The sequence below is a fragment of the Eupeodes corollae genome, chromosome 1 (assembly GCF_945859685.1).
Source record: "Eupeodes corollae chromosome 1, idEupCoro1.1, whole genome shotgun sequence".
In the NCBI taxonomy this organism is placed as follows: domain Eukaryota; kingdom Metazoa; phylum Arthropoda; class Insecta; order Diptera; family Syrphidae; genus Eupeodes; species Eupeodes corollae.
Window position 1 is genome coordinate 202093646 of NC_079147.1, and position 25793 is coordinate 202119438.

Here is a 25793-nt window from a genome sequence, read left to right on the forward strand (position 1 = left end):
ACGACTTTATAATTAATGCCTTTTCGTATAAAGAGAGCGACACCGCCCCCTTGAGTGGAGTCGGGCCGGTCTCTTCTTACGATATTTTAATTTTTATGAGTCAATTTGTGTTTGTGGTTTAGCTTAGTTTCGCTAGCCATAAACACATCGGGACTGTGGTCTGTCAACAATTGGAACATATTGGCTCTTCGTTCAATCCTAATCAGTGAATTTACATTCACAGCTAGGACTTTAAGGCGCGTCTCCGGCAGCGCGCCCATTATTGTCTAAATTGCGCCAGGCCAGGCAACAAAGAGTAGAGATGATCTACCCTTTTGCCTTGCTCCTTTATCTGACTTTGCAGTCCTGTTAGTTGACCTTGAATTCTCAACAACAAGGCTACAATGTCAGGCTGCACCTCTGGTGCCTTAGGCACAGGGGCCTTTGGGGCAACCGTTGGTGGAGCCTGTCTCGTGTTCCCATTCCCTGACACCATTTGGGCGTAGGAAAATTTGGGATCTACGAATTTTTGTATCGGAGCCTGTCGAACTGTTCGACTTCTTTCGGCTTTTTGGCTGGCCTGTTTTTTCCACAAAGGAAACACTTGAGCAGGGTCAAATCCTCAACCCGCTCATTCCACAGCTTGCATTCTCCTTCTTTGTGGGTTTCTCCGCACCTCACACAACGCAACTGCATATTGCAATTGGCATTGGCATGGCCAAACCTCTGGCACTTCGTACATTGTAAAATTTCGTCGCGCCTTTTTAATGTCTCCCTTTATAGATACAATGACCATGCGTTCATTATTATAATGAACAATTCATTATTTGAAGAAAATGTTTATTATGAATTATTGTGTGTCGGAAAACATACAAATGTTCATTATTTTAGAAATTGTTCATTATCTGTTCATTGTTTTGTGACTTTTTTCTTTAAGGAAAGCCTTAGCATATGAAAACCATTAAATGTTCAATGAAAACGTACCCTTACATAATAATTCGTAGTCTTTCTTTTTCGAAACACTTACAATAATCAGATCATAAATTATACATCCTTACATACTGAAGAAGTTAAACTTATACTCTTACACTTGCGCACTATGACTATCACGACTGACAATTAATTTTACCATTGAATTTTACTGACCATGACAATGGTAAAAATAACTTTTAGTGAATGTGAATAAAACTCATTTTTTTGCATTTGGACTAGTTATGGCATTTTCCAAGCATTATATTGGTACTTGAAAAATCCTTCACTCCAAAAATAAACGAAGAGCAAGGATTACACTCTTTCCTGGGACAAAGTGGAGTTAAGTTTAATGTATATTATGAAAAAGAGAAGCAATATTTCATTTAATGACACTGATGATTTTCACGAGTTTTCATGTGTAAAAAGTTATTTTTCTTTAGATTTGAATGGAAGGAGAGCCAAATAAGTGCTGAATAGGTGGGTCGAAATTTTCAAGTTTTTCAATAAAAAAATGATACAATATGAAAACATTTCAAAAATCGTAGAGATTTGTTTATGCCTTTCTGGGTCCAATTCCCCTACACAGGGAGTTTTCTCAATTTTAAACATTGTATGGACAAAAAATAAAACGATATGAAAATTGCAACAATCTATTCTATTTTTATTTGCAAATGCAATTTCATGGAATTTAAGAATTATTTAAAATGAAAGCCAGAATTGTTTAAAAAAATATTCTTTCGAAAAGTACTTATTTTAACAATATTAATATATTCTAATTTGACGTCAAAGTTGTTTGACTAGGAAATATTATATAAAAGGGTTTACGGTTTTGTTTATGTTTATTTCTGTTAATAAGTTAGAGACTGAAAGAATCTGTGTTATTTTATGTTTGTTTCGTTTATTATCGAAGATAGTTCCTTTTTTGTTTATTTTATAAATATACCTAACTATATTATATTTATTTACTATTACTTAATGAAGTAAGAAAACCTTGAAAACTGCTGTTTTCATTTTTTTGGGTATACTGTTCATTATTTTGTCTCGGAAAATATGGTCACCGTATTTATAGACCATGCGACATACATATCTGCGACAAACACAATAAACGCTTCAAACGTTGTAGGTAATAAGTGAAAATGTTAATTTTAGGGTTAAAACTAGAAATAAAAAAAAACGATTTTCCAAGTTTAACATGTGCAGCATACCGTAAAATATTAGAAGAGAAGATTTGGAATACGTTTTTCATTAAAATGTCCTTTTCTATTATTTTTTCTTAATGCGATTTTTGTACTTACTTATTTTGACTACGTACAATATGACCAATGGCGAACACAAGCTTTTATTCAGAGGGCTCACACACATCACATAAATAACTTTCGAGCACCACTTACAAACGTTCTTTAATGTTCTGCAAAGGAGGCTGACAAAATTAAAATTACAAAATGTGAATATATTTTAGCTTTATATGTACTATTTAAAACGTATTGGGCCCAAAATCTTCAACTATGTCAGGTCCTTTTCGTCAAATAGAAAAATATAATAACTGTTTTTAAAAAGTATTATTCTCTAAAAAATGACATCCACCAAGGATCGCCATTATAAATCGTGCTATTTTGAATAGCCTTCAATGACATCAGTTATATAAAAAAAAATACTCTCATAGTAAACTGCTTATATAATAATAAATCATTTCCATATATTAACACGATGCGTTATATAACAAGATCTTTATTACTAAGTGAGATAGATTATAGTCTCCAAATCAACGATAAACAACATCAAAGCTCCTTACCATCAAGCTGTGCGCAGAAGCATAAATGCTTTCCTAAATACCAACCAATTTAATACGTAACATAATGGCGGAAGCCTGTTTTGCCCTATTAGAAGAACGTATTTTAGACCAAAGCAAAGCTGTATATCAAATTAGCCTTCAGCCAAGGTTCTATCATCGATAAAGACGTCAAAACTCAAAGAAAATTTGTGTGTGTAAAACGGATACCATAAGCTATCAACCTCTTCTAAAATATATCGTTCACTGTTTCGACAATTCCAAAATATAATATAATAGCACATCGCGTCAAATTAATAAGATGGTTTCCTTTTGGCCGTAGGAATACTAGACAACAATAACCACAAAACTACGTGAAAGTTTTGTAATATGTTCTGATAGTTTAGCTGTCTTAAAAGCTTTACAAAATCTCAATTATACCACAAATATAATAGGCAAATAAGAATAAGAATGCTTCAAATATAAAGCTTATGTGGATTCCTGGATACACCGGCATTTCAGAAAACGATCATTCTAATGATGCCCAGTTCTCCCCAGTATATTCTAATCCCACACTGACCAAACGAGACATATTACGACTGACACAACTATCAAAATTTCTACAAACATATCAACATAAATAAATCACGATATTCCTACCCTACCTGTACCTCAAAGCAGATGAACAGGAACACAGCTCTAGTTAGACTACGACTCGGACACACAACACTGACAGGTGACACACTTCAACTTTTGATGCTTGTCAAGAAGCTTTGGATATGGAACACATGCAAGGAATAATAAGCATTTAAAGCCTTAATATCGTACCCCAGTGTTACTAACACAACTTCATCAGCCGTAGAGAATTTAGTAAAACTCGACCCAGAAAACATAAACAAAATTCACAACTTTATAAAATTACATACATTTAAAATATAAATACATTTTTGTTTAAATTGTTATTTTCGTATCAAACATTTGTATTGTTACTTAAAAATCAGAAGCTCCAGCAGCTAAGTCTCTTTCCAATATTAACATGTGCATGTGCATTTTAATTTATTGCTAATAAACTTTAACAATAATAATACAAGGCTAAATTAACAGCTTATGTTATTAGATTCTCTAAGAACACTGCTGTCCAGTAAGGCATGGTCTAACAATTTAATTTTGACGACTCCCTTTCCTAGTTTCAACAGTTTTCTTAACTTTTTTTCCAAAAATAATTTATTCTGTTCTTTTCGCTGTTGTTTCTATAAAAGGAAAAAACGCAAAAAGCCAGAATAAAGAGAAAGTTTGGCAGACAAAATTGATCTCTTTCCCTGGAAAAAACAGAACAGAATTGTGGAGAATTTTCTGCCGTATTTTCTTCTGCCGCAATTACCGGAAGATATTTGATATTTATTTATTTGTATGTCAGCTGTACATCAAGTTAAACTTTTAAATAGTACAGGATATAAAACATTGATTGTATCTTAATAAACAAAAGATATATTTACAAACGTGTATGAGAACAAAATTAACAAAAAATTAGTTAAAATTAATTAAACATTAAAAAAAACACTAAAATTAAGAATCAAAATTTTCAGATGCAAGGTTTAAAGGTTAAATTAATAGATATGAAACGTTCATTCATGTTTAAAACTCAATTCTAGAACATCCAAAGCAAATTCATCTCAAAAAGCAGATTTCTTCAATTTGTTAAAATCTTAAAAACTTTTGTAGGTAAACAATTTTGAAAGAAAAACACATTTTAGGAAAGGTTTACACTCTTCATGTGCGTCAAATAAAACAAGATTTAATTGAAGACGAGTTTCAGGAATTTCAAGGTAAATTAATATCAAATTATCTGTCTTTTATTTAAATTTTTTTCTTAAGAACCTCAATATTTGCTCTTTCTATTAGAAAAGATTAAATGAAAATAAGTACTAAAGTTTTTTTCCAAATTCTAAATATTGTGTAAACCTTACATACTATTACCAGGATTTTAATTGTTTTTGACAGCCAATACACTTCTTGTCGTATATCGTTAAAATATAAAAAAAAAACTGTTTGATACAATCTTTACTTAAAAAAATTCAACTGTATGAGCATTATGGGTTAGGGTATATAACCACTCTGGTCCGTCTATTGGTTAAAAGTTGATAAATTTGTGTGGCGCAATTGGAAGAGGGCTGGATTTCCAATAAAAGCAGTATTTTTTGCAACAATGTGAAAGGCAATAAAATACATAATAATTTTAAATAATTTTAATTAAATAATTTAAAATATGTATTCATTCTATATTTAAAAAAAAACTCTCTCCCTGGGAACGGGTCATGACCCCTACGACACCCTCATCCTGCATCGACCACTGAATACAACAAGCAAGGATGTTTAAATTTTAAGAGTTTTGAGGGATGAGAAGGATAAGAATTTTTAAATGCATTGTTTCAGAAATGATATGTCTGGAAAAATAGCTAAGTGCCTGTTGCAATGCTGATTGATGTTTAATTTGCAACAGCTCCAAGTGTTCTCTTTTACCCCTGCTGTAGACTCCTATGAGGAACCTTTACGCAAACGGTATAAATGCAAAGAGAAATTGAAGCAGATGAGCGTGTGCTGAATTTTATAATAAAAACAAACAAAAGTTAATACTTCTTGTTGTCCCTCTCCCCAAAATTACAGAATCCAATTCGAATAAAACATGTAAAAATGTATTTTATGTTATTTTAAAATTAGGCATAGCCACGAATGATATGGATGAAATGTGGATTATGAATAGCTTTTTATGTTGTAACCATTTCTCAAAAGGAACCCTTACACCAGCTTGTTTACTTTTTACAATTGTATAACTATTCCAAAGACTTTAGCAAAACAACGAAACAATAGATCAGAAACAAACCTTCAAAAATTGGTCTTACATTACTTATACAGAACTTAGTTGAGTTTACCTCAAAAAAAGGTGCTAAGAAGAAGGTAAACAATCGAATAACTTTCGATTAAAATGTACTTCATGGATAAAGCCGGGCAAGTGCAAACAAAATTGTTCAATAAAATAGGATTCAAACACACTTTTAAAATAAGAAATGCTGTGTCTTCGAAGGTTATGTTGGTATTAAAAGATATGTACGACTGGTTTCCATGTCTCAACATCATCAAAATAGCACTTTAAAACTGTGATTTGAAAAGATGATAATTAATATTAGAAGAATTATGTATTTTCAGATATATGTATGTATGTGGGTGTATTGTGTGTAAAATACGAATGAACTTTTTCTGTTTTCCACCTTGGTTTATTCTTTTTTCTTCTTTTAGCGTCTTAATAAAATTATAAATATACACTATCAGAAATCAGAAGCAGTCGTGGCCGAGCGGTTAAGGCGTCTGACTAGAAATCAGATTCCCTCTGGGAGCGTAGGTTCGAATCCTACCGACTGCGAATTAGAAATCTTTTTATATTACAATTTTACAATGAAATATATTTAATAAACTTTGCATAAACTAATTTATTGTTTATTTTTAGAACACATTTCGCTATGAACAATAAAAAAGAATGGGACATCAATGACGCCATTGTACCACAAGTGTGTGATGGGGAATTTGATGAGTTTTGCGAATGGACCGATGGTCATGTCCGCCTGGTTTATTCTATAACAAACGAAGAAGCTAAAAAACACATTTCCGGTTGGGCAATGCGCAACACAAACAATCACAATGTAAACATATTGAAAAAAAGTTGTTTGGGAGTTTTTGTTTGCTCCAAAGATTGTGTTCTATCGAATGGAACCAAAGTTAATCTTCGTCCGGCTATATGTGATAAGGCACGTCGAAAACAAGAAGGTAAATTGTGTCCGAATAAGAATTGCCATGGTGGTAGATTGGAAATCAAACCATGTCGCGGTCATTGTGGATATCCTGTAACACATTTTTGGCGTCATTCGGGAAATGCTATATTTTTTCAAGCTAAAGGAGTTCACGACCATTCACGTCCGGATCCGAAGAATTCAACAGTTTCAAAGAGGGCTTTTGGTAGGATGTCAACGGTAGGACGGGGTGTGGGTGGTGGGACTAAGAGGATGAGTGCTCTTTATAAGGAGACTGTACTTAAAGAAAATGTAAGAAGCCGTTACTACAATAGTTTGTAGCATAATTCAATTTATTTAATTTGGTTACTTTACAGAAGGGGTACAATCATACTCACACTCAGATTATGCAACCAACTACAATGGATATTTATCAATTCAATGGTAATTATTTTTTGTAGACTGTTTAATTTTATATTAATAATTTTAATTTTAAACTTTTTTAATTCATTGAGACACTGATATAAACCGAAGACGATCCCCAGTGATGGTTAATTTAATTTACAAATGTAACTTACTTCACGTTGGTTCGAGAGATTTCTGTAGGCTATACTCACATGCCGCCTTCTTAAACCAACAGAGTTAAGCACTGATAAAATGAACGAATATTCGTCGATTTTGACATTTCTTTCACATGGGAGTTTTTAAATCGTCGCTTTGCAAATGAAGTTTGACTTTGACAGCTGACCAAAACAAGATAGATTTTTTAGGTTAAGTGCGCGCGATTACTTTATTAGTTGCGTGTGTGCATAATGTGGAACGCGAATAAAGTTTGGCTGTTCGTATCAACTACAATTTTTTTCGCGACGAATAAATTTATTAATATATCGTCGTCATTCTATTAAAACTCCCTAATTTCTTTTCACGATTCTGACAACTGACGACGCCTGAAGAGGTCGAGAGACTTTAGTTCTTGGGTCAATTGAATTTTCTAAGCATGTAAATACAAGTGTTTATGCATAATTGTTGGGCACGACGACGACGAGTGGCTCTTCTGCCACACTATCGCGACGTCATGTTAAAAAAAAATATATTGAAGTCGATAGAATAATTGCTTGGTGAAGTATTTTTTGGGGAAACCAAAACAACGAACGGATTTGTTCAAAAGCTCTTTCAGCACTGTTTTTTATTATTATCTGTAGAAATAAAATAATTTGAAGTCGATACCTTAGCGATTTCTTCAGATATGCAGGACGAAAAGCCTTTCTTTTAGCGAACCAAAAACAAAAAATGATAATACGTTCTAAATAGAATATCAATGGGTCATCATCAATAATCATGGACTATAAACTGAGTCATTTTAAAATATAATATTCTGTTTAGAAACTTGATAAATTTCAACATTTTCCTGGACCACCCGAAGAAGACATGTCTAACTAACATAGCCTTTTTTCTTTCAAATATTTTAATTAGAGTCCACACTGACAACAAACAACAGTAGACCAGTTTCTCAAAATATATATTTCTTTCGTTATTTTTAATTTTTTTTCAAGAATGTTATTCCTTCATAACTTTACTTAATAACTTGTTTTTCATATAATTCTAGTGTGTGGGAAATGTTCGAATCATTTGCCATGTGCCTGCACAACAACAAGTACCATCTATCCAGCAGCATATGTCCAGCCGATTTCTTCGTCATCGCCATCGCATGTCTTCCATTATGATATTGCAACCGAACATCGACCCAATAGTGTTGCAGGCGTAACTTATACCACAATAAGTTCCAATAATTGTGATTACCAATTTGAATACAACCATCAGCATCAGCCCGTCCTAAAGCCTTCTCCAACAACACCCCTTATATGTTCCAGTATTATGGAAACTCCATCCACAACACCGTATAGTGATAATCAATTAGCAGCTTTCCGCCCGATACACAGTACTAACAACAATAACAACAACACCAACACAAACAACAATAACAACTGCAATGCAGTTAGCATGAATCACAGTGATAATGGTACTTTGAAGCCATTCACAGGATTTCAAGAACCTAGTTCTGTACTAACATCCAATCAACAACAGCCAGAATTCATTAACTATTCTCAAATCAAAACCATCGATAGCAAACAAGAATTGGAAAAAGTATCGCCATATGGAAATAATAATTCCATAGAAGAAGTCTATTGTCATAGGACATCAGTTTCGGATCTAAAAGGCGATAAGCAACCACGAAACGAAACGATTCTCTACGAGTACGAAGTAAATCCTTTAGTGAACAACACAGGTTTCTACGATAACAATTCTAACTACGGAGTTCTAAGCTATTTTGATAATAGCCTGCCTGCAACAAACAACAACGTCCATCATGATTCAGGCTATTCATCTGGCAGTCAAGGTCAAGGCTACACATACGAGGGTTACCATAACCACCACCATCACCACCATCATCAAATTCCGAATGTTATGAATGCTTCGGCGGCGGCTTACTACGGCCACAATGTGTAGCATCAGTAGAATCTTCCTCGCATAGAAATAGAAATAGTTAAATCTCGTTTATATATATTAAGTTAATTATTTATTTTAATTTAGAATAATGTACAAACTATTTGTAAAATAAGGCAACAAAAAAATAAAAGCCGGTCACGACGAAACGTACAAGCTGGCCAAACAAACCGACAAACACGATATAAAAGGAACAAACAAAAACAAAATATTTAAGTAGATTAGTACATAAATTTAGTTAAACAATCAGACTTATGAATGGGGGTGTGTGTATATTATTACAATAATTGTTTATGATTTTAACTCTCAGAGTATATTTAATATAATAATTAATAATAATTTGAAATATGAGTAATTAAAGTTATAAGAGGCCGCAGGCCGTGTTACGATGATGATGATGATATGATTCAATTATGTCACTTCTGGTGGAATATGTCCATAAAAGGAAAGTGTGCCTTGCTAGGTTCGAGCAGGTCGATCAAATAGCAAACGGTTCCAGCCACGCCCTCGTACAGGCTGTGCGGTCGATCAGGTATCCGCGCCCGATCCTTGAAATCCGAATTGGTAAGTAGATCCATGAATTTCACAGCTCGATACAAGTACTTGGGCTCCTTGGTCAGACGGTAGAGCAGTAAGAACACGTAGCCGTTTCCGGCAACACCGTGACATATGCCCGGTCCCTTGCGCAGGAATCCCTTGTTCCACACCAAATCTGCTGCCAACCTAACCGCAGTCAGGTACTTATCCTCGCGATAGACAAGATATGCCCTTGCAAGTAAGTACACCGCCCCGGGGGCTCCATGGCACCAATGCACCAGACGCTTTTCCCTTCCGGTTTTCAAATCCTCTAGGGCCACCGGGAAATTTCCTTCGACATCCTGCAGACTCAAAAAGTAGTCAATTGATTTCTTAATGTCGAGCAAATCCAAACGCGGAGGTCGACAACTCTCGCGAGTATAACCTGGACTTTCGATCAACATATGCAAAATGCCACAGAGGCCATGCGCCGCTCCCAAATATTCGGTTCCGTGATACTGATACATCAAAGGCAATGGGGCTTTATTTTGTTTGGAATACTCTCTGCCACTGGTGATGGTTATTTCACAAATCGAAATAAGTTCGTCGTCGGAAATAGGCTTGGGCGTCAAAACGTCATTAAGCCAATAACAACCGCTTAGGTAGCCAGCGCGTCCCACTAGCACTTCGTCACAACCATGTTTGGTAAAGACAAACTCCCTGGCGGGTGCGATGCCGTCCCGGAAGTTCGCCAAATCACTTTCAAAGTCTTCAGTCTTATTGAGATCCTTAGAGATAACTGCCGACACGGCATAGATACCGGCATTTCCGCATAAAAACGCATAACGTTCGCTGGGTCGCTTCTTGTATCGATTGGCATTGGCTTTGGCACTGCGAATATAGGTCTGGGCGTGATCCAGAGCTGGATACAGATCGTTGGTTTTTTCTGATCTCGACAGGCGCCAAAACATGTAAGCAATTCCTAAACAAACAAATAAATTGTGTTGAAAAACACCTTTCTTGCATCCAATTTTAAAAACCCTAGGTACCCGAATTCCCAACATACAAGTCACCCCTATGATCTTCGTTCTCATTGCTCGGTTGGGTGGTTTCCAAAATCGCGTCAACATAAGTGCAAATCAAATTCTTAACGTGCTCCTCATCGTATTCGATTTCTTGGCCATCCTGATAATCAGCAAATGGGTTGTCTAAATACCTTTTATCCATTCTAATTTACAGATTAAGATACAATCTGGATGTTTCTTTCGTTTGAATCAAGTGGAAAGAGTATAAGAGAGAAAAAAGAATAAAATCAATAAGGCGTGTCAAGGGCAGCAGGAATAGGTTTGGAATTGCAAAAAAAAAATTAACTTACCTTACCTAGTATGAAACAGGGAATTTTTGGTGTAAATTTCTTCTTAACAAAAATATAAATTAACGATTTGTTGTTTATTGAAAACAAGGCTTTGAATTATTAAAATTTGTTCTTTATTGAAGGCAGAGTCATTTAATGCTTAGCTGATATTTATATAAAACAAAATACTTCCAAGCCGGCCGCAACAAAAAAGTTTACCGTGATAAAAATGCCGATTTGATTTGATTAGATTCATGCAAAATTTCGGAGCGCAGATTATGCCAACTGACGTTTATATCAGATTAAGGCAAAACAAATCCTAGTGAGCAATAGATGGCGCTACAAAATAAGTGCTACCAAACTACTCATAGTTGTTGACATTTGTACATGCTAAATTGATAGATAAAGTTTTTCTGTTTTGACCAAAAACCTTCCATTTACTGAGATGATTAAATCAGTCTGACATTTCTACTAAATGTGAGGTTTATGCAAAATTATGCAAAAATCAAACATATTCTCGTATTTAGTCCTCAAACCAATCAAATTGCTTCATTTTCGTCAAAACGTCATTAAGCCAATAACAACCGCTTAGGTAGCCAGCGCGTCCCACTAGCACTTCGTCACAACCATGTTTGGTAAAGACAAACTCCCTGGCGGGTGCGATGCCGTCCCGGAAGTTCGCCAAATCACTTTCAAAGTCTTCAGTCTTATTGAGATCCTTAGAGATAACTGCCGACACGGCATAGATACCGGCATTTCCGCATAAAAACGCATAACGTTCGCTGGGTCGCTTCTTGTATCGATTGGCATTGGCTTTGGCACTGCGAATATAGGTCTGGGCGTGATCCAGAGCTGGATACAGATCGTTGGTTTTTTCTGATCTCGACAGGCGCCAAAACATGTAAGCAATTCCTAAACAAACAAATAAATTGTGTTGAAAAACACCTTTCTTGCATCCAATTTTAAAAACCCTAGGTACCCGAATTCCCAACATACAAGTCACCCCTATGATCTTCGTTCTCATTGCTCGGTTGGGTGGTTTCCAAAATCGCGTCAACATAAGTGCAAATCAAATTCTTAACGTGCTCCTCATCGTATTCGATTTCTTGGCCATCCTGATAATCAGCAAATGGGTTGTCTAAATACCTTTTATCCATTCTAATTTACAGATTAAGATACAATCTGGATGTTTCTTTCGTTTGAATCAAGTGGAAAGAGTATAAGAGAGAAAAAAGAATAAAATCAATAAGGCGTGTCAAGGGCAGCAGGAATAGGTTTGGAATTGCAAAAAAAAAATTAACTTACCTTACCTAGTATGAAACAGGGAATTTTTGGTGTAAATTTCTTCTTAACAAAAATATAAATTAACGATTTGTTGTTTATTGAAAACAAGGCTTTGAATTATTAAAATTTGTTCTTTATTGAAGGCAGAGTCATTTAATGCTTAGCTGATATTTATATAAAACAAAATACTTCCAAGCCGGCCGCAACAAAAAAGTTTACCGTGATAAAAATGCCGATTTGATTTGATTAGATTCATGCAAAATTTCGGAGCGCAGATTATGCCAACTGACGTTTATATCAGATTAAGGCAAAACAAATCCTAGTGAGCAATAGATGGCGCTACAAAATAAGTGCTACCAAACTACTCATAGTTGTTGACATTTGTACATGCTAAATTGATAGATAAAGTTTTTCTGTTTTGACCAAAAACCTTCCATTTACTGAGATGATTAAATCAGTCTGACATTTCTACTAAATGTGAGGTTTATGCAAAATTATGCAAAAATCAAACATATTCTCGTATTTAGTCCTCAAACCAATCAAATTGCTTCATTTTGAAAGTTTCATGGATTTTCGTACCCGAGTTCAAAAACATAACAATCCTAACCAAAATTATTTTGTTTATTTAAATTTACTAACACAGTACCAGCTGCAACTTGTTAAGCGTTTTTGTAAATGCATAAAAGTGTAACATAATACATCTGAAACAAAAAAACAGACTTTTTATACATATCCTACTTTAGAACTACTTCAAACTTTTTTTCCAATAAGTGTTTATTTCGAAGCAGGATAGTTCACCTCCACCGGTTTACCTCTGCCAGTTTACCAACGTGCGCCGATTCACCTCTGCCAGTTAACCACCGTCGGTTTACTTCTACCAGTTTAGTGAGTGGAATGGAATCACCTGGCAATGATCCTTCGCACCAAACAGAGACTTTTGTGGATGTAATTGCCTCTCTTCAATAACTTGAGAATTCTCAGAACACCAACACGACAATTTTGTTTATTAACATACCCAACGACTCACCGAGTGAGAAATGTGCTTCGTCGCTCAAGAAAATTTTATTCGAAAAATCGCTCTCCACCGCCTGTTCAAACACGCATTCGACGTATCTACGACACGTTGTGAATGGTCAACTGGCTTCAGCTGTTGTGTGAGTTCGACTTTATATGGATGTAGGTTTAGATCCAAATGCAAAATACGCCATAATGAGCCGTAACGCAGCCCTAGTTCCTAAGAACGACGAGGAATCGACACATTCCGGTCTTTGGCTACACTTTTACTTACAGCAGCGATATTTTCAGTGGTACGAGCAAAATGATGATACATAGACCTTTCAATAGCTGTAACCAATCCAGTCTCTTCAAATTTCTTCACAATTTTGCCAATAGCTTACGTATTTTGATATCTCAAAATGGATTACCCGTTATTTTTGAAAGAAAGCTCTTTTCCCTGTTCTGAGCTTAAAAACAGGAAAACTTCCATTTTAATAAGATATATCGTCACCGCTTTAACATCTGTTATCAGAACGGAAGTCTATGGCCAAAGTTAGCACTAAATATTTGGTGAGGTGACAAATTTTCACATGTCATAATTTTGACCCAACTTTCCATTACCACAGCACGAATTTCGACACGCGTCTTTTTTTATTTGATAGATATGTGCCAATAAATATTGACTAAAGCAATTTTGGAATGAGGAAACATTTATTTCTATTTTAAATTAATTTTCAAAGTTCATTTTTTTACATACAAAACACACAAAAATGGTTGATTTTGACATTTTTTCCATGTTTTTTGTTGCCATACTTGATTTTTTTGTTGGGGATTTCTTTCATTTTAGTACTCAAATGCAAAAAGTACTTTGCATATACCCAAACTCACACCCTATAGTGATCCCAAGCAGGGGGTTACATGCATAGCTGTTAGTACGCTGTGTTATTAATAAAAAAAAAATTGTTTTAGGCTAAAAAAAAATGACATACAAAAAAGTAGGGTTAAGTAATATTTAAAACATGTTCTATTGAGACCCCTACCTAACTGTAAAAAAAATCAGAAAGAAATTCGTGCTGCGGTAATGAAAAGTCGCCCCATTATTTTATCTGGCTTTGTTTAGATTCTTTTGCTGAATTATTTTTCATCGTATCAGACGGGGGCCATCGCAGCATCGCGTTCTGACCGTCTAGCCACCACAGACTTTTAAGAGTCTAAATTATAAACTGTCATAAACTCACGCATAGAGGAAATATATTATATTAATATATATCCTCTATGTACTAACGTTTGCATTGAATTACCAATAGAAATTATTTATTTAAAAAGCTATGGCAACTTGGAATCACTCGTGAGTCGCTCTGTTTTCTGACATTTTATTTCACGTCCTCGCTCTTAATGTGGTTATGGTGGCGATGTTCGCACCAAACCTATATAAAAGTCTCGTCAAACCTGCCAACTTGGGGGTTTGCAACAAGTATATTTTCTTGAGGTTTCACTTTTCTATTTCTACACTTCTACAGTCGTCCAGTGTCTAGTTCAAGTTAATTTTATGTCGATAAGGAGTTTAATAAATAAAAAAGATCCTTTAATTACCTTAAACCGTTATTTTCGATAAATTCGACATCAATTCGCTATTGTACTGAGTCCCGTGTAATAGGGAGTCTAAAAGTAGAACTTAACTTATAAGAAAATGTCGGCTTCAAGAATTTTAGGTGCACTCAATCGAGTGACAAAAACTCCAATTCTTCAGAATAAACTAATTCAATGTAAGCTACAATCAAATAAATTAATTTCTATTTGAATCATTTATAGATAATTAAAGACACATTTATTTATGCTTTTACGTGGAAATTCTATGGCGGCTGTCATTTCGTATTTAGTGGACTTTGCCCCGACCGACGATCATAACAGATTCTATGAACAGACAATTTTTTTATTGAGTAATCTTTCACTCTACATATACCTAATCCGAAATGGGAAAATTTAAGTTTGAATATTTCATAATAACTGATTTAATACCACGTCAATTTATTGGAATTACAAAATCATGGAAATGAGAAATATGTTTTTTTTTCAAAAAACCACATTTATTTCCCTTTGTTACAGTTCCATCGATCACAAGAATGATGTCAGCCGCAGCTCCTGCTGCCAACAAGCACACTTCGACTAAAGTTGTCGACGGTGTTCTTGTCGTCACAATCGACTCTCCCAATGCGAAGGTGAACTCCCTCGGCGAAGAGATTAGTGCCGAATTCGAGGGCATCCTTCGGGAGCTCGAAACCAATTCAAGTGTCAACTCAGCAGTTCTGATCTCAGGCAAACCAGGATGCTTCATCGCTGGCGCTGACATAGGTATGCTGGAAAAAGTTCAGTCAGCCGAGGAAGCCACAAAAATTTCACACGGTGCTCAATTGATGTTCGATAGCATGGAAAGAAGCCGCAAGCCAATAATTGCTGCCATTAATGGTGTCTGTCTAGGAGGTGGTTTGGAATTGGCTCTCGCTTGCCACTATCGCATTGCAACCAAGGATAAAAAGACTTCATTGGCTCTGCCTGAGGTAATGCTCGGTTTGCTGCCTGGTGGTGGTGGGACACAGCGTTTGCCAAAGCTGACTTCCATACCAACTGCACTGGATATGGAACTGACAGGAAAAACGGTCAAGGCCGACCGTGCCAAAAAACTGGGAATAGTTGATCTTTTGGTAAATCCTCTGGGTCCCGGTTTGAAGCCTGCAGAGGCTTCTACGATTGAATACTTAGAAAAGGTAGCCATCCAAATAGCTAAAGATATCGCCAGTGGAAAATTAAAGGTAAGCAACTTTTATCCTAATGCAAAACAATAAATAAATTTTGGATCCTCAGGTCGACAGAGAGAAGAAAGGACTGACAGACAAAGTAATGAACTTTGCACTCGGAATTGACTTTATTAAAAATAAGGTTTTCGAAAAAGCACGTGGACAGGTGATGAAAATGTCCGGTGGACTCTATCCAGCTCCTCTAAAGGTGAGTTCGAGGATTTGAAAAAATATAAGACGTAATTTAAGAAGATCTCCTTATTCTGTTAGATCATTGATGTCATCAAAAAAGGTGTAGATGCAGGACACGTAGGTGGCTACGAAGCCGAAAGAAAGGGATTCGGTGAATTAGCTATGACGCCAGAATCCAAGGGACTGATTGGACTGTTCCGGGGTCAAACAGAATGTAAAAAGAATCGATTTGGAGCTCCTGAGCGTAAAATCCAGAACGTCGGAGTACTCGGAGCTGGTTTGATGGGTGCTGGTATTGTTCAGGTGTCAGTTGATAAAGGCTACCAGGTTATTATGAAAGACACAAACGATGCTGGTCTCTCACGAGGCGTTGGGCAAGTTCAAAAAGGCTTGGAGAATGCTGTTAAGCGAAAACGCATCACTGGCCTAGACAGAGACAAGATTCTTGCCAATTTAAAACCTACCCTATCTTACGATGCTTTCAAAAACGCCGACATTGTCATTGAAGCTGTATTCGAAGATATCAATATTAAGCACAAGGTTATCAAGGAACTAGAAGCTGTCGTTCCCAAGCAATGTATCATTGCCACCAACACCAGTGCTATTCCAATTACCAAAATAGCTGCTGGAAGCTCGCGGCCAGACAAAGTGGTTGGTATGCATTATTTTTCGCCAGTCGATAAGATGCAGTTGTTGGAAATTATCACACATCCGGGAACTTCAAAGGACACAGCAGCCGCCGCTGTTGCTGTGGGTTTGAAACAGGGAAAGGTTGTCATCACAGTTGGTGATGGCCCTGGATTTTACACGACAAGGATTCTTGCCACTATGCTTTCGGAAGCTATCAGGTAGGTTATTGGCCAAGTATGCCTGAGAATATCTTAAATATTAACGTTATCAAATTAAGGCTTCTGCAAGAAGGTGTCGATCCAAAGGATTTGGATAAAATGAGCAAAACCTTTGGATTCCCTGTAGGAGCTGCAACATTAGCTGATGAAGTTGGAATTGATGTTGGATCTCATATTGCAGTGGATCTATCAAAGGTATAACTTGACAGACTATTTAATTCTATTTCGGTAAATAATTTCTTTTGCTTTTCGAAAGGCCTTTGGTGAACGTTTCAGCGGAGGTAATCTTGAAGTAATGCAAGATCTTGTTAAAGCTGGATTCATGGGTCGTAAATCTGGCAAGGGAGTATTCTTGTACGAAGGAAAATCGAAGGGCTCTCGAGAGGTCAACCAAGAAGCTTTGGAAATTGTCAAACAAAAGTATTCTCTTGTTCCGAAGGGTGCTACCAGTGTTGAGGATATGCAATTGCGAATGGTTTCACGATTTGTGAATGAAGCTGTTCTCTGCTTGGAAGAGAAAATTCTCGATAGTCCCTTGGAAGGTGATATCGGTGCTGTTTTCGGTTTGGGATTCCCACCATTCACTGGTGGTCCATTCCGTTGGGTTGATCAATACTCAGCCTCAAAATTAGTCAACAAAATGCAATCATACGCCGATTTATATGGAGCACCTTTCAAACCAGCTCAAACTTTATTAGACATGGCTAAGGATCCATCCAAGAAATTCCATGTTGGAAAAACATCTTCAAAATTGTAAATTTCTTAGGCTCTCTTCTTTAAAAACAACAAAGTAGTCTGTACTGGGTCTGAGCAATTAAAATTAACACGCAAAGAAGAAAAGTGGAGTTTAAAGTCGAAATTAAGTGCACTTAAAGGTCAATTTTTGTGTCGAAAAACAAAACAAAAATGATCGCCAAAAATATTTACTATCCTGCATTTAATGTAATTTAGTTCTTAAAGCGAATTCATAAATATTATATATGTATAACCGTTACGTTTGTAAGTAAATAAAAATCTTTTTTATCTTAAGCTGCATTTAGTCGGATTGCAACAAAATATTGCAGATTCCACTCAAGGCAATGGTAATCTTTGAGGCAACCTTATTTAATATTTTAAGAAAAAAAAAACTAGTTCGTCCTTCGTTATTGAAAGAGGGACCACCAGACAATAATTCATTAAGTGTACTAAAATGTGAACAATGATATCGTTGGACGTATGCGTATGAATAAAAAATCTAAAACATTTACTTTGATTTGAGAATATTTCTTAATCTTAATTCGGCGCAAAATTTTGTGCAACACTTTTATTTAAACACCTAAAAAGCGATTTGTATTTACAATATTTCACACATTAAGTCAAAAATTTGTTACTTTCCCCAATAAGCAGATATGCTATGTTGATTATTATTACTGCTGTTGTTATTATTGTTATTGTTGTTATGGTTGTGGTTGCTATTATTGTTGTTACTTTGGTTTTGAGGCGCAGGATATTTAACTAAAACATCGTCAATTAACTCCAATATTCCGATTTTTAATTTTCTCTTTTGCAAAGGGGTTAATTCAACAATATCCGGAAGTATGCTGCGAAAGAATTCCATATCCGAGTTTTCCACTTGATTATTATAATAACCATCGGGTGATCTTTCGTTTGCTGATCCACTTTGCTGATGTTCTAGCTTTATCCGTTTAGGTTGGGGATAATTAATATGATTAGAATGATGGTGCTGATGATTATGATGATGATGACCATTCATATGAGGTGTTGCCGCTGCCGCCGAAGACGGAGAAAATATTATTTCCGAATTAGCATCGGGTGTTTCACGCATTTCAATTTGTACATCGGGTATAAAATTATTCATTGTACTTGTGTGGGCGCTGTTTGTGTCACTCATCGGTGTCGAAGTCTCTGGGGGTCGATTTATTATTTGGGCACCACCATTGTCAAAAGCATCAATTGTTTCTTCATCATTTTCCGATAGCGAATGCTTCATTTCCAAATCATTCGATTGGTTGTACTTGTATTCATTTAGGGTATTTTGAATATTGAAGATACTCTGTGAACTATCTACCGATTGGCGTATTGATTTAAGAAATGGCAGAAGAAAAGCCATGTGTTCTGTAAGATAGTAGGGCTTGTGTTGCGGATCGTTGCCGCTTTGTTGCTTTATGTAACGGGATAAGCATGCTCTTAGATTCCGCCAACGTTCCTTACAATGAATCACTAAATTTAAATAATTAGAATATTTAGTTTAAATATATTTTTGGTTTGGTTTTTCTTGTGCCAGAGCTATTTTTTAAAGTCAGTCAATTTCTTTAATACCTAAAGAATAATTTATTGAAATCAAAAATGCAATAAAGATTTTTATCAGTTTATAGAACTGATATGCATTTAATTCCAAACATTTAATACAATAACTTTGACAGCCACTTCACACCTTTTGAAGACGCTTTTAAAATGTCCTTAAATACTTTTGCACAAAAGAATATAAGCTTTTACATAGTTACGGTTTATTTTGTCCGAATACAAATTTTATGAAAAATCAGATGACAGCTCTCATTAGAGCTGGGTGTCTTTTCTACTCATACATATTTGACATTTATTTTTATAAATGTATAAATGTCTGCTACACTCAAAATGTCCAATGTGAACACATTGTCAAGTTAGATGACGAATCAATCTACAGATGCACCAGGAAATTCTGGAAATTAAATTTGAAGTCAAATATACCTAACACAAACTTATTTAATGAGATGAATTTCACTCTTTTGCAAGTTCCTACTTAAATCATCAATTGCTATAAATGTTAATGGAAACTTAATGTTGTTGGACATAGAAAACTTGCCCTAAACAAATCAGGATGGAATGGAAAAAAATCCTCTCAACTTATTATTGCCTTCGATCACCTCAAGGAAAGGAGCAAGCTGTTTTAACGGTTTTGGGTTCCCAACAAAATATACCAAATTTAAGAACGACCACTGTTTAAAAATTTGAGTAAATCCGATATTTATAAACAATTGTAACTTATTAGCACCCCTTAAAATCCATTCTTCAGAACATTTTTGATATGAAAATTCTGTTTTTATTTAAATGCAAAATAGCTTAGTTATCGCGTAATAGCTATATGATCATAGATAGATATGTTGGTATTGTATGCATCAGAATATAAGAACGCTGCCATTAGAATTAAAATAAATTCAGAAAATGAGGCATAAGAGATGCGAAAAAAAATTTACAAACAGACGCAAAATATTTATGTCGTTTAGTATTTTGACAGCTGGACCAAAATACTTTGCAAGATAAATATCCATGTAACTGATACTGAGATTTTTAGTTAGATTCTGTATTTTAATGAAGAAATCTTGAGTTGAGTTATTGCAACTTAACACTAAAATCACCTTTTAAAAGTTGAAAGTACAGATCTTGGACTTAATCGATGGGAAATTTATTTATTTCATGTACTGTGAGATGGGTGACATAAGTTACTAACAAAAAAAATGTTCAACAAACTGAATAAACAAAGTAGGTACCTAGACATTTCGCCGGCTGAATGCTTAAATGTCCCACAGACCACTTTTTCGGGAACCTGAGTTAAAGATGCAGTTATGCTAATTCTAATTCTCTTTCGTTTGGTGCTGTTCCCGTTGCTCTATCTCTATTATTAATAAAGTTACAGAAACCAGTTTTGCTCCATAGACCACATATTTTAGGTTCTGTTCGTGCATATTTGCCGCATATCCAAAATTTGTACGAGGTGGGGCAGTTTTTCTATTAAAGTTTTAAAAACAGACGCTTAATGCTTAAATTCCTCATATCCACATGAGATGGCATATAGAGCATGTAACCTCTCACAATCTATTGAAACCAAGTGACATTTTTCCTCCTTATGTGCCCTATATCCATGGACAAAAGTGCAATCAGCTGGAAAAGTATAAATACAAGTAACATTTTCGAGATCACTTATTTATTATTTATTTTTTTTCTAAATCATTTTTAAAATAAAATTTAAATACATTTCTTGATTATTTTTCGACGCTTCAATTCTGGTTTTCATAGTTTTCAGGGCTGATTAAGTAATATCTGCTGTGTTTATAAGGATAATTTCTAAAAAAAAACATATTTTTTTTAATATTTAAAAAAAAAATAAAAACGAGGTAAAAATAAGGGGAACAAATATTTTTAATAAGACTATTTCTATATCTTCAGGTTCACAAACTATATAAATGCATTTAGAGTATTCTTAATAAGGTTTTTATCGATAATATTCAAGCATTTTTTTTGTTTGTTTTTACTAAAATAGATAAAAACAAAAAAGGTAAAAACCAAAAATAATTAATTTGAAAAACTGTAAAAAAAATACTAAAACTTAATCCTATGAATGCTAAGTATTTTTTAAACCAATTCCGAATAAAATTGAATGTATTTTTCTAGGAAATTTTAAGAACCAAAGTTCAAGTTGGGTATTTTAAATTGTAAAGTGTGAAAATACTTTGTCATTTTTATACTTTTTTTACCGGCTTTAAATTAAGCCAATGTAATATAGGGAAGGGCTAAGCTATTATATTAATATTCCTTTTTGTTTTATATTTTTATCACTACAAATAGAAATTTTATATTTTATTATTATTTTTGCTATCGTTGAATTCCCAATGTTAAAAGCATAAAGGTTCTATATCCATAGGAAATTTGCAGTTTGGTTTTCATAGATTTAACATTGGAAAGGGTTCTATATCCATTTTTGACTTTTTTTAAACTTTCATTTTTTTTAAATAACCATAAATGTTTTAACCCTACGACTTCAAATTAAAAAAAAGAAATATTCCATTAATTTACATAAAAATTCAAAGGTCAAAATTTTCAAATGCAAAATTACAAAATTTTGTTTCAAACCTTAAAATTCGTTTTCTGAGGAATAATTTTTTTTGTATATGGGGCATTAAGCCGGCGATTTATAATGTTTAAAGGAAGAGTCGTTTCCTATGTTTTACATTTCTTGGTCGGTGTAGGACTGTCATGGCAAAAGTCTTCGGTTCAATCTCATCTAAAGTTTTTTTTATTGACACTGCCTCTTGCTAGGAATTGAAAAATCCTCCACGAGTAATTCCTGCAATAAGTGGTTTCTGAAATAAGCCATTCGGATTAGGAATGCAAATTGTAGGTCCCCTTCATTCCTGAGATAACTCGTACACACGAATGGCTGAAAGATGTATGTCACTAGGCCCTGGTTGCGCCACCTAATTTATTTTATCAGGTAATTTTATCGCTATCGGAATTTTCCAAATATGTATGATATAGACAAAAATAATTTATTTAATTTTTATCTTACGAAACCTTGTCATTTTAAACTAAAGTTCTGTTACCTTATAGCTCATAAGTGGTTTGATTGACGATTAATAAACCTAAAAATAGTTTGATTGCATACGATAATTTGGCATTTAGGGCTCGGTATGATAAATAGATATCATTACAAAAACATACCATCGTCAAAATAAATAAACTTATTCTTTCTATTACTAAAAATTCCATTCTAAAACAAAATTCTCTATGGTTTTAAAAAAAAACACCCTTTACCTAGGTATTACTATTCACGTATACATTAAATATACTAAAATATGTACGGAAAAGCCTCTGCTTATCTCGAAACAAATCTCAATTCCTTAAATCAAGTGTCAATTTTCGAAACTAAGTTAAGCTATATATAGGATAGGTACATAAAAGCTCTAATTTTACGCAAATAACAATTATGATACCCACTCGCGTTTAACAAATAATATAAGCCTGTTTTATCACACGTTCAACACACACACACGACACATACATAACCTACATAAATACCTTCAAAAACGTCAACAACACCAAATAAATGATGATATTCAACATTACGCAATCGTGTCATAAACAACAGGCTGCCAGTGAGCTTTTTTTCTTCATTCCACAATGCGCATCAATTCTAAAAATCAAAAATTTGTTTACAAAACATTGTTTTTAAAAGAAGAAGGAGAGAGAGTTATTAAGTGTGGTGTGAGAAAGAGTGAGAGGTGGGTGATAAGAAAGCTCTCTATCATCATCATGATGATTACCGTAGTATTGTATTATACCCTATAGCGTGTACCTAACCTATGTAGGTATCCGTATCATCACGATGAAGGTTCATTTTCTATTTTATTATTTTGTTTTTCGTTAATCAAATGCTCCACAACGTGCACAGAACACATTTGGTCTTCGTCGAAACGAAGCTGAATACGGCGCGGCGGCGGCGGTGGTACGACTATGATAACAACACACCGTTGATTGGTGATGGCCGCCTGATGAAGAGGCAATAGTTTACTTTACAAATAAACCAACAAAAAAGCTTAAATAAAACAAAACAACACCTCAGCAAAATAATGAACAAAAATATTAATGTTGTGTCAATATATACATTCGCGTGTACCTTTAGGTATAGTCACGACATGAAGCCACGATTTATGAGACTCTGTTCTCGTGTTATCAAGGGGAAGTGTGTTGCACCCCAACCCCCAACTCTCAAACTGCCCTGTTTATCACAACAGCTAACAGCAGCACTATAAACCAATTGGTTGAAGCTTATTGTGTAATCTATAGGTGTATTAAAAGTTGATGAAAACAATTTATCGATTGCAATGTCCCTCTCTTGAAATTTCACACCTCTCTAAACCCCATCACCGCACTAGCCTCAGCTCCACAGCTCTTCTCCTTAACCACCCAATTTCAAGGGAGTTATCCAACAAAGTACCTACAATCTTCATACCTAAACAGATTCTAAAGATCTTTATGCAATTTAATGTTTAAAAACACTTTTTTCGAGAGCTCTTTTTGTACGAGTATAACAACAAGGTAAACAGAATATAGAACACAACTTGAACTTATATCTTTCTACCTAACCTAACATAGCTCTGCCAGGAGATATAATATATTTACTTAGCAGTTTTTTCTTATGGTTATAACTTTTTGTGTAGTGTGCTGAGTGCATTTTTCATTTGGCAATTGGGCGGGAGACTAGTTAGGTCTATATTTTGAGGGTGGCACCGAAACCGAAGTCCAAACAACTTTAAATAATCGCACTGGCACAATATACAACTATGACATTTTCAAAATTCGAAAGAAAAAAGCTCTTTCTTACCATTTTCTCTAGTTTCCTGGGATATCACCGTCCATGCTTTCTCTTGGTAGTCCCTATTCCTGTACTCAGGCACTTTTTTGTCGTACAAACAACGATGTTTCTTAACCATTTGAACAAATCGGATATTGAAATCCTCATCGGCCTGCATGATTCGTGGGGTGGATGCCGCTGCCGTTGCAGTTGTCGTTGCCGTAGCAGATGCTGATGCCGATGACGATGTCGTCGACGACATCATTTGTCTATTGTCCAACACCACATCCACTTGTTTTTTAGTTTCGAGTTTGTTCTGCATTTCTGAAACTGATGCAGTTGGTGTAGGTATATTTCTGAATTTAATATTTAACACAAAACCCTTAGTCAGTAGTAGTCAATAAAGGTTGGTTTAAATTTTTATTTTTTGGTTTACAATTTTACAAATAACCATGAAGAGACACGACAGTGTTGACTGCGTATTTTACTCTGTTTTTTGCGCGTCTAACGAAAATAGAATAAGTATATAATTTTATATGAATGTGTGTTTTCGAAAGCTCAACCAACTCACAAATGACAAACAACTCGTGTTGTTGCGAGCGAGTTGCTGGGGCTGGCTGTTGTGGCTCTGGCTATATTGCTTTGCTTTTGCTTTGCTTTGCTTTGGCTTTACCTCGCCATACGATGATGATGATGGCTATGGCTGGCTGGCAAAGGCATGAGAGGAGCGCGCTGGAGAGTGTTGTATGAGTTGAGTATACGCAAACAACAACGATAGAATAATATAAGCTACAAAAGACGTTGTGAAAGCTTGTTTATTGTTTTTGTTGTTTCGATATTGACGTCGCATTGGTGTAAGCAGCTCTCGTCGCCGCGCCATGTCGCTGACACAACAACAAAACCAACAGAAGCAGCAGCACCATAGATATATACGAAGGTATGTACTGTGTACATACTCAAGGCACACAACACAGAGTAACATTCCGTCAAATAAACTTTTATATCTGATGGTATCCGATAGATACACAACATATAATCTATTCACCTCACCTCACCACACTACAACTAACTGTAAAACAAAATGCATTCAATTTTTAATAGGCACTGATGGCGATGGGGAGGAATCATTGATCCTTATTTTGGTTTTTGTTAGCTTTTTACAAAACCGAGAATTCGTGTATCTTCTAAATCAATCTTTTGTCAATCAAGACATCACTTTCCAAGATATTTTTTTAGGTATATTTTAGATAGGTATTTCAATAATCTTATCTTCCTCTTCCAATTCCTCCGAACCTCTTGACTACCTATATTTGTAGTTAGATAGGTGATTGTATATCTATTTGTTTTTCTCATTTGGTAACCAAATGAAACTATACAACAACAAGACTGACGAATGTAGAGCGCGCAACGCAATTATTACCGAACTGAGAGACAAACAAACAAAACCCCTCTAATTTGAATAAACAATAAAGCGTAAACTGGGTGAGTGACGAACGAGTGTTTTACTATATTCTTCTACTTCTAACAATATCTACCTTTTCCTACAAGGAGAAAAGATTCGAAAAGCTCAATCGCATAATATACACTCTGGTCTGGGTGAAACTGATAAAAGTTCAACATAGAAAACAATCTTATAAAAATATTGTGTGTAGTGTATACTACACTCTTTTCCAATTTTCAATGTTCACGTAAAT

General features: G+C 34.9%; 5 protein-coding genes and 1 non-coding gene across 10 annotated transcripts; 3 read left to right on the forward strand and 3 right to left on the reverse strand.

The window, feature by feature from the left end:
- Positions 1 to 2807: 2807 nt before the first annotated feature.
- On the forward strand, positions 2808 to 9062 carry LOC129948152 (transcription factor glial cells missing 2). The gene is made up of 4 exons (XM_056059024.1): positions 2808 to 2890; positions 6222 to 6813; positions 6879 to 6945; positions 8108 to 9062. The coding sequence occupies exons 1-4, from the start codon at positions 2808 to 2810 to the stop codon at positions 9007 to 9009; spliced, it is 1644 nt and encodes a 547-aa protein (XP_055914999.1). The 3' UTR covers positions 9010 to 9062.
- On the forward strand, positions 6056 to 6137 carry Trnas-aga (transfer RNA serine (anticodon AGA)). Its single transcript has one exon. It is a non-coding gene; the product is annotated as a tRNA-Ser (tRNA).
- Positions 9052 to 11138, reverse strand: LOC129940774 (lanC-like protein 3 homolog). Of its 4 annotated transcripts, none has more exons than XM_056049248.1 (3): positions 10903 to 11138; positions 10572 to 10774; positions 9052 to 10504 (listed from the first exon to the last, which is right to left on the reverse strand). In XM_056049248.1, exons 2-3 carry the CDS (start codon positions 10747 to 10749, stop codon positions 9423 to 9425), a joined length of 1260 nt encoding a protein of 419 aa, XP_055905223.1. In that variant the 5' UTR covers positions 10750 to 10774; positions 10903 to 11138; the 3' UTR covers positions 9052 to 9422. The 4 variants fall into 4 exon arrangements, with proteins under 4 accessions (XP_055905223.1, XP_055905222.1, XP_055905224.1 ...); XM_056049247.1 differs by having other exon boundaries at positions 10572 to 10784; XM_056049249.1 differs by having other exon boundaries at positions 10898 to 11138.
- Positions 11139 to 11399: 261 nt separating this feature from the next.
- On the reverse strand, positions 11400 to 12424 carry LOC129948157 (lanC-like protein 3 homolog). The gene is made up of 3 exons (XM_056059038.1): positions 12187 to 12424; positions 11856 to 12068; positions 11400 to 11788 (listed from the first exon to the last, which is right to left on the reverse strand). The coding sequence occupies exons 2-3, from the start codon at positions 12031 to 12033 to the stop codon at positions 11400 to 11402; spliced, it is 567 nt and encodes a 188-aa protein (XP_055915013.1). The 5' UTR covers positions 12034 to 12068; positions 12187 to 12424.
- Positions 12425 to 14617: 2193 nt separating this feature from the next.
- Positions 14618 to 18020, forward strand: LOC129940773 (trifunctional enzyme subunit alpha, mitochondrial). Its single transcript, XM_056049245.1, has 6 exons — positions 14618 to 14922; positions 15263 to 15966; positions 16019 to 16159; positions 16222 to 16991; positions 17051 to 17186; positions 17248 to 18020. Exons 1-6 carry the CDS (start codon positions 14847 to 14849, stop codon positions 17746 to 17748), a joined length of 2328 nt encoding a protein of 775 aa, XP_055905220.1. The 5' UTR covers positions 14618 to 14846; the 3' UTR covers positions 17749 to 18020.
- Positions 18021 to 18263: 243 nt separating this feature from the next.
- LOC129940776 (probable serine/threonine-protein kinase ndrD) lies at positions 18264 to 25577 on the reverse strand. 2 transcript variants are annotated; one of them, XM_056049251.1, is made up of 3 exons: positions 24671 to 25577; positions 24130 to 24603; positions 18264 to 19211 (listed from the first exon to the last, which is right to left on the reverse strand). In XM_056049251.1, exons 2-3 carry the CDS (start codon positions 24419 to 24421, stop codon positions 18358 to 18360), a joined length of 1146 nt encoding a protein of 381 aa, XP_055905226.1. In that variant the 5' UTR covers positions 24422 to 24603; positions 24671 to 25577; the 3' UTR covers positions 18264 to 18357. The 2 variants fall into 2 exon arrangements, with proteins under 2 accessions (XP_055905226.1, XP_055905225.1); XM_056049250.1 differs by having other exon boundaries at positions 24130 to 25577.
- Between the last annotated feature and the right edge of the window lie 216 nt (positions 25578 to 25793).

Bases quoted from the DNA above. Each gene is read 5' to 3' on its own strand.
- LOC129948157 (XM_056059038.1), bottom strand. From the start codon at position 12,033: ATGGATAAAAGGTATTTAGACAACCCATTTGCTGATTATCAGGATGGC. The intron at 11,789-11,855 runs GTACCTAGGGTT...TTGTTTGTTTAG, and splicing joins CTTGTATGTTGGGAATTCGG to GAATTGCTTACATGTTTTGG.
- LOC129940773 (XM_056049245.1), top strand. From the start codon at position 14,847: ATGTCGGCTTCAAGAATTTTAGGTGCACTCAATCGAGTGACAAAAACT. The intron at 16,160-16,221 runs GTGAGTTCGAGG...TTATTCTGTTAG, and splicing joins TCTATCCAGCTCCTCTAAAG to ATCATTGATGTCATCAAAAA. The intron at 16,992-17,050 runs GTAGGTTATTGG...TATCAAATTAAG, and splicing joins ATGCTTTCGGAAGCTATCAG to GCTTCTGCAAGAAGGTGTCG.
- LOC129948152 (XM_056059024.1), top strand. From the start codon at position 2,808: ATGGCGGAAGCCTGTTTTGCCCTATTAGAAGAACGTATTTTAGACCAA. The intron at 2,891-6,221 runs GTTCTATCATCG...GTTTATTTTTAG, and splicing joins CAAATTAGCCTTCAGCCAAG to AACACATTTCGCTATGAACA. The intron at 6,814-6,878 runs GTAAGAAGCCGT...GTTACTTTACAG, and splicing joins AGACTGTACTTAAAGAAAAT to AAGGGGTACAATCATACTCA.
- LOC129940774 (XM_056049248.1), bottom strand. From the start codon at position 10,749: ATGGATAAAAGGTATTTAGACAACCCATTTGCTGATTATCAGGATGGC. The intron at 10,505-10,571 runs GTACCTAGGGTT...TTGTTTGTTTAG, and splicing joins CTTGTATGTTGGGAATTCGG to GAATTGCTTACATGTTTTGG.
- LOC129940776 (XM_056049251.1), bottom strand. From the start codon at position 24,421: ATGCAGAACAAACTCGAAACTAAAAAACAAGTGGATGTGGTGTTGGAC. The intron at 19,212-24,129 runs GTAAGAAAGAGC...ATTTAAATTTAG, and splicing joins CCAGGAAACTAGAGAAAATG to TGATTCATTGTAAGGAACGT.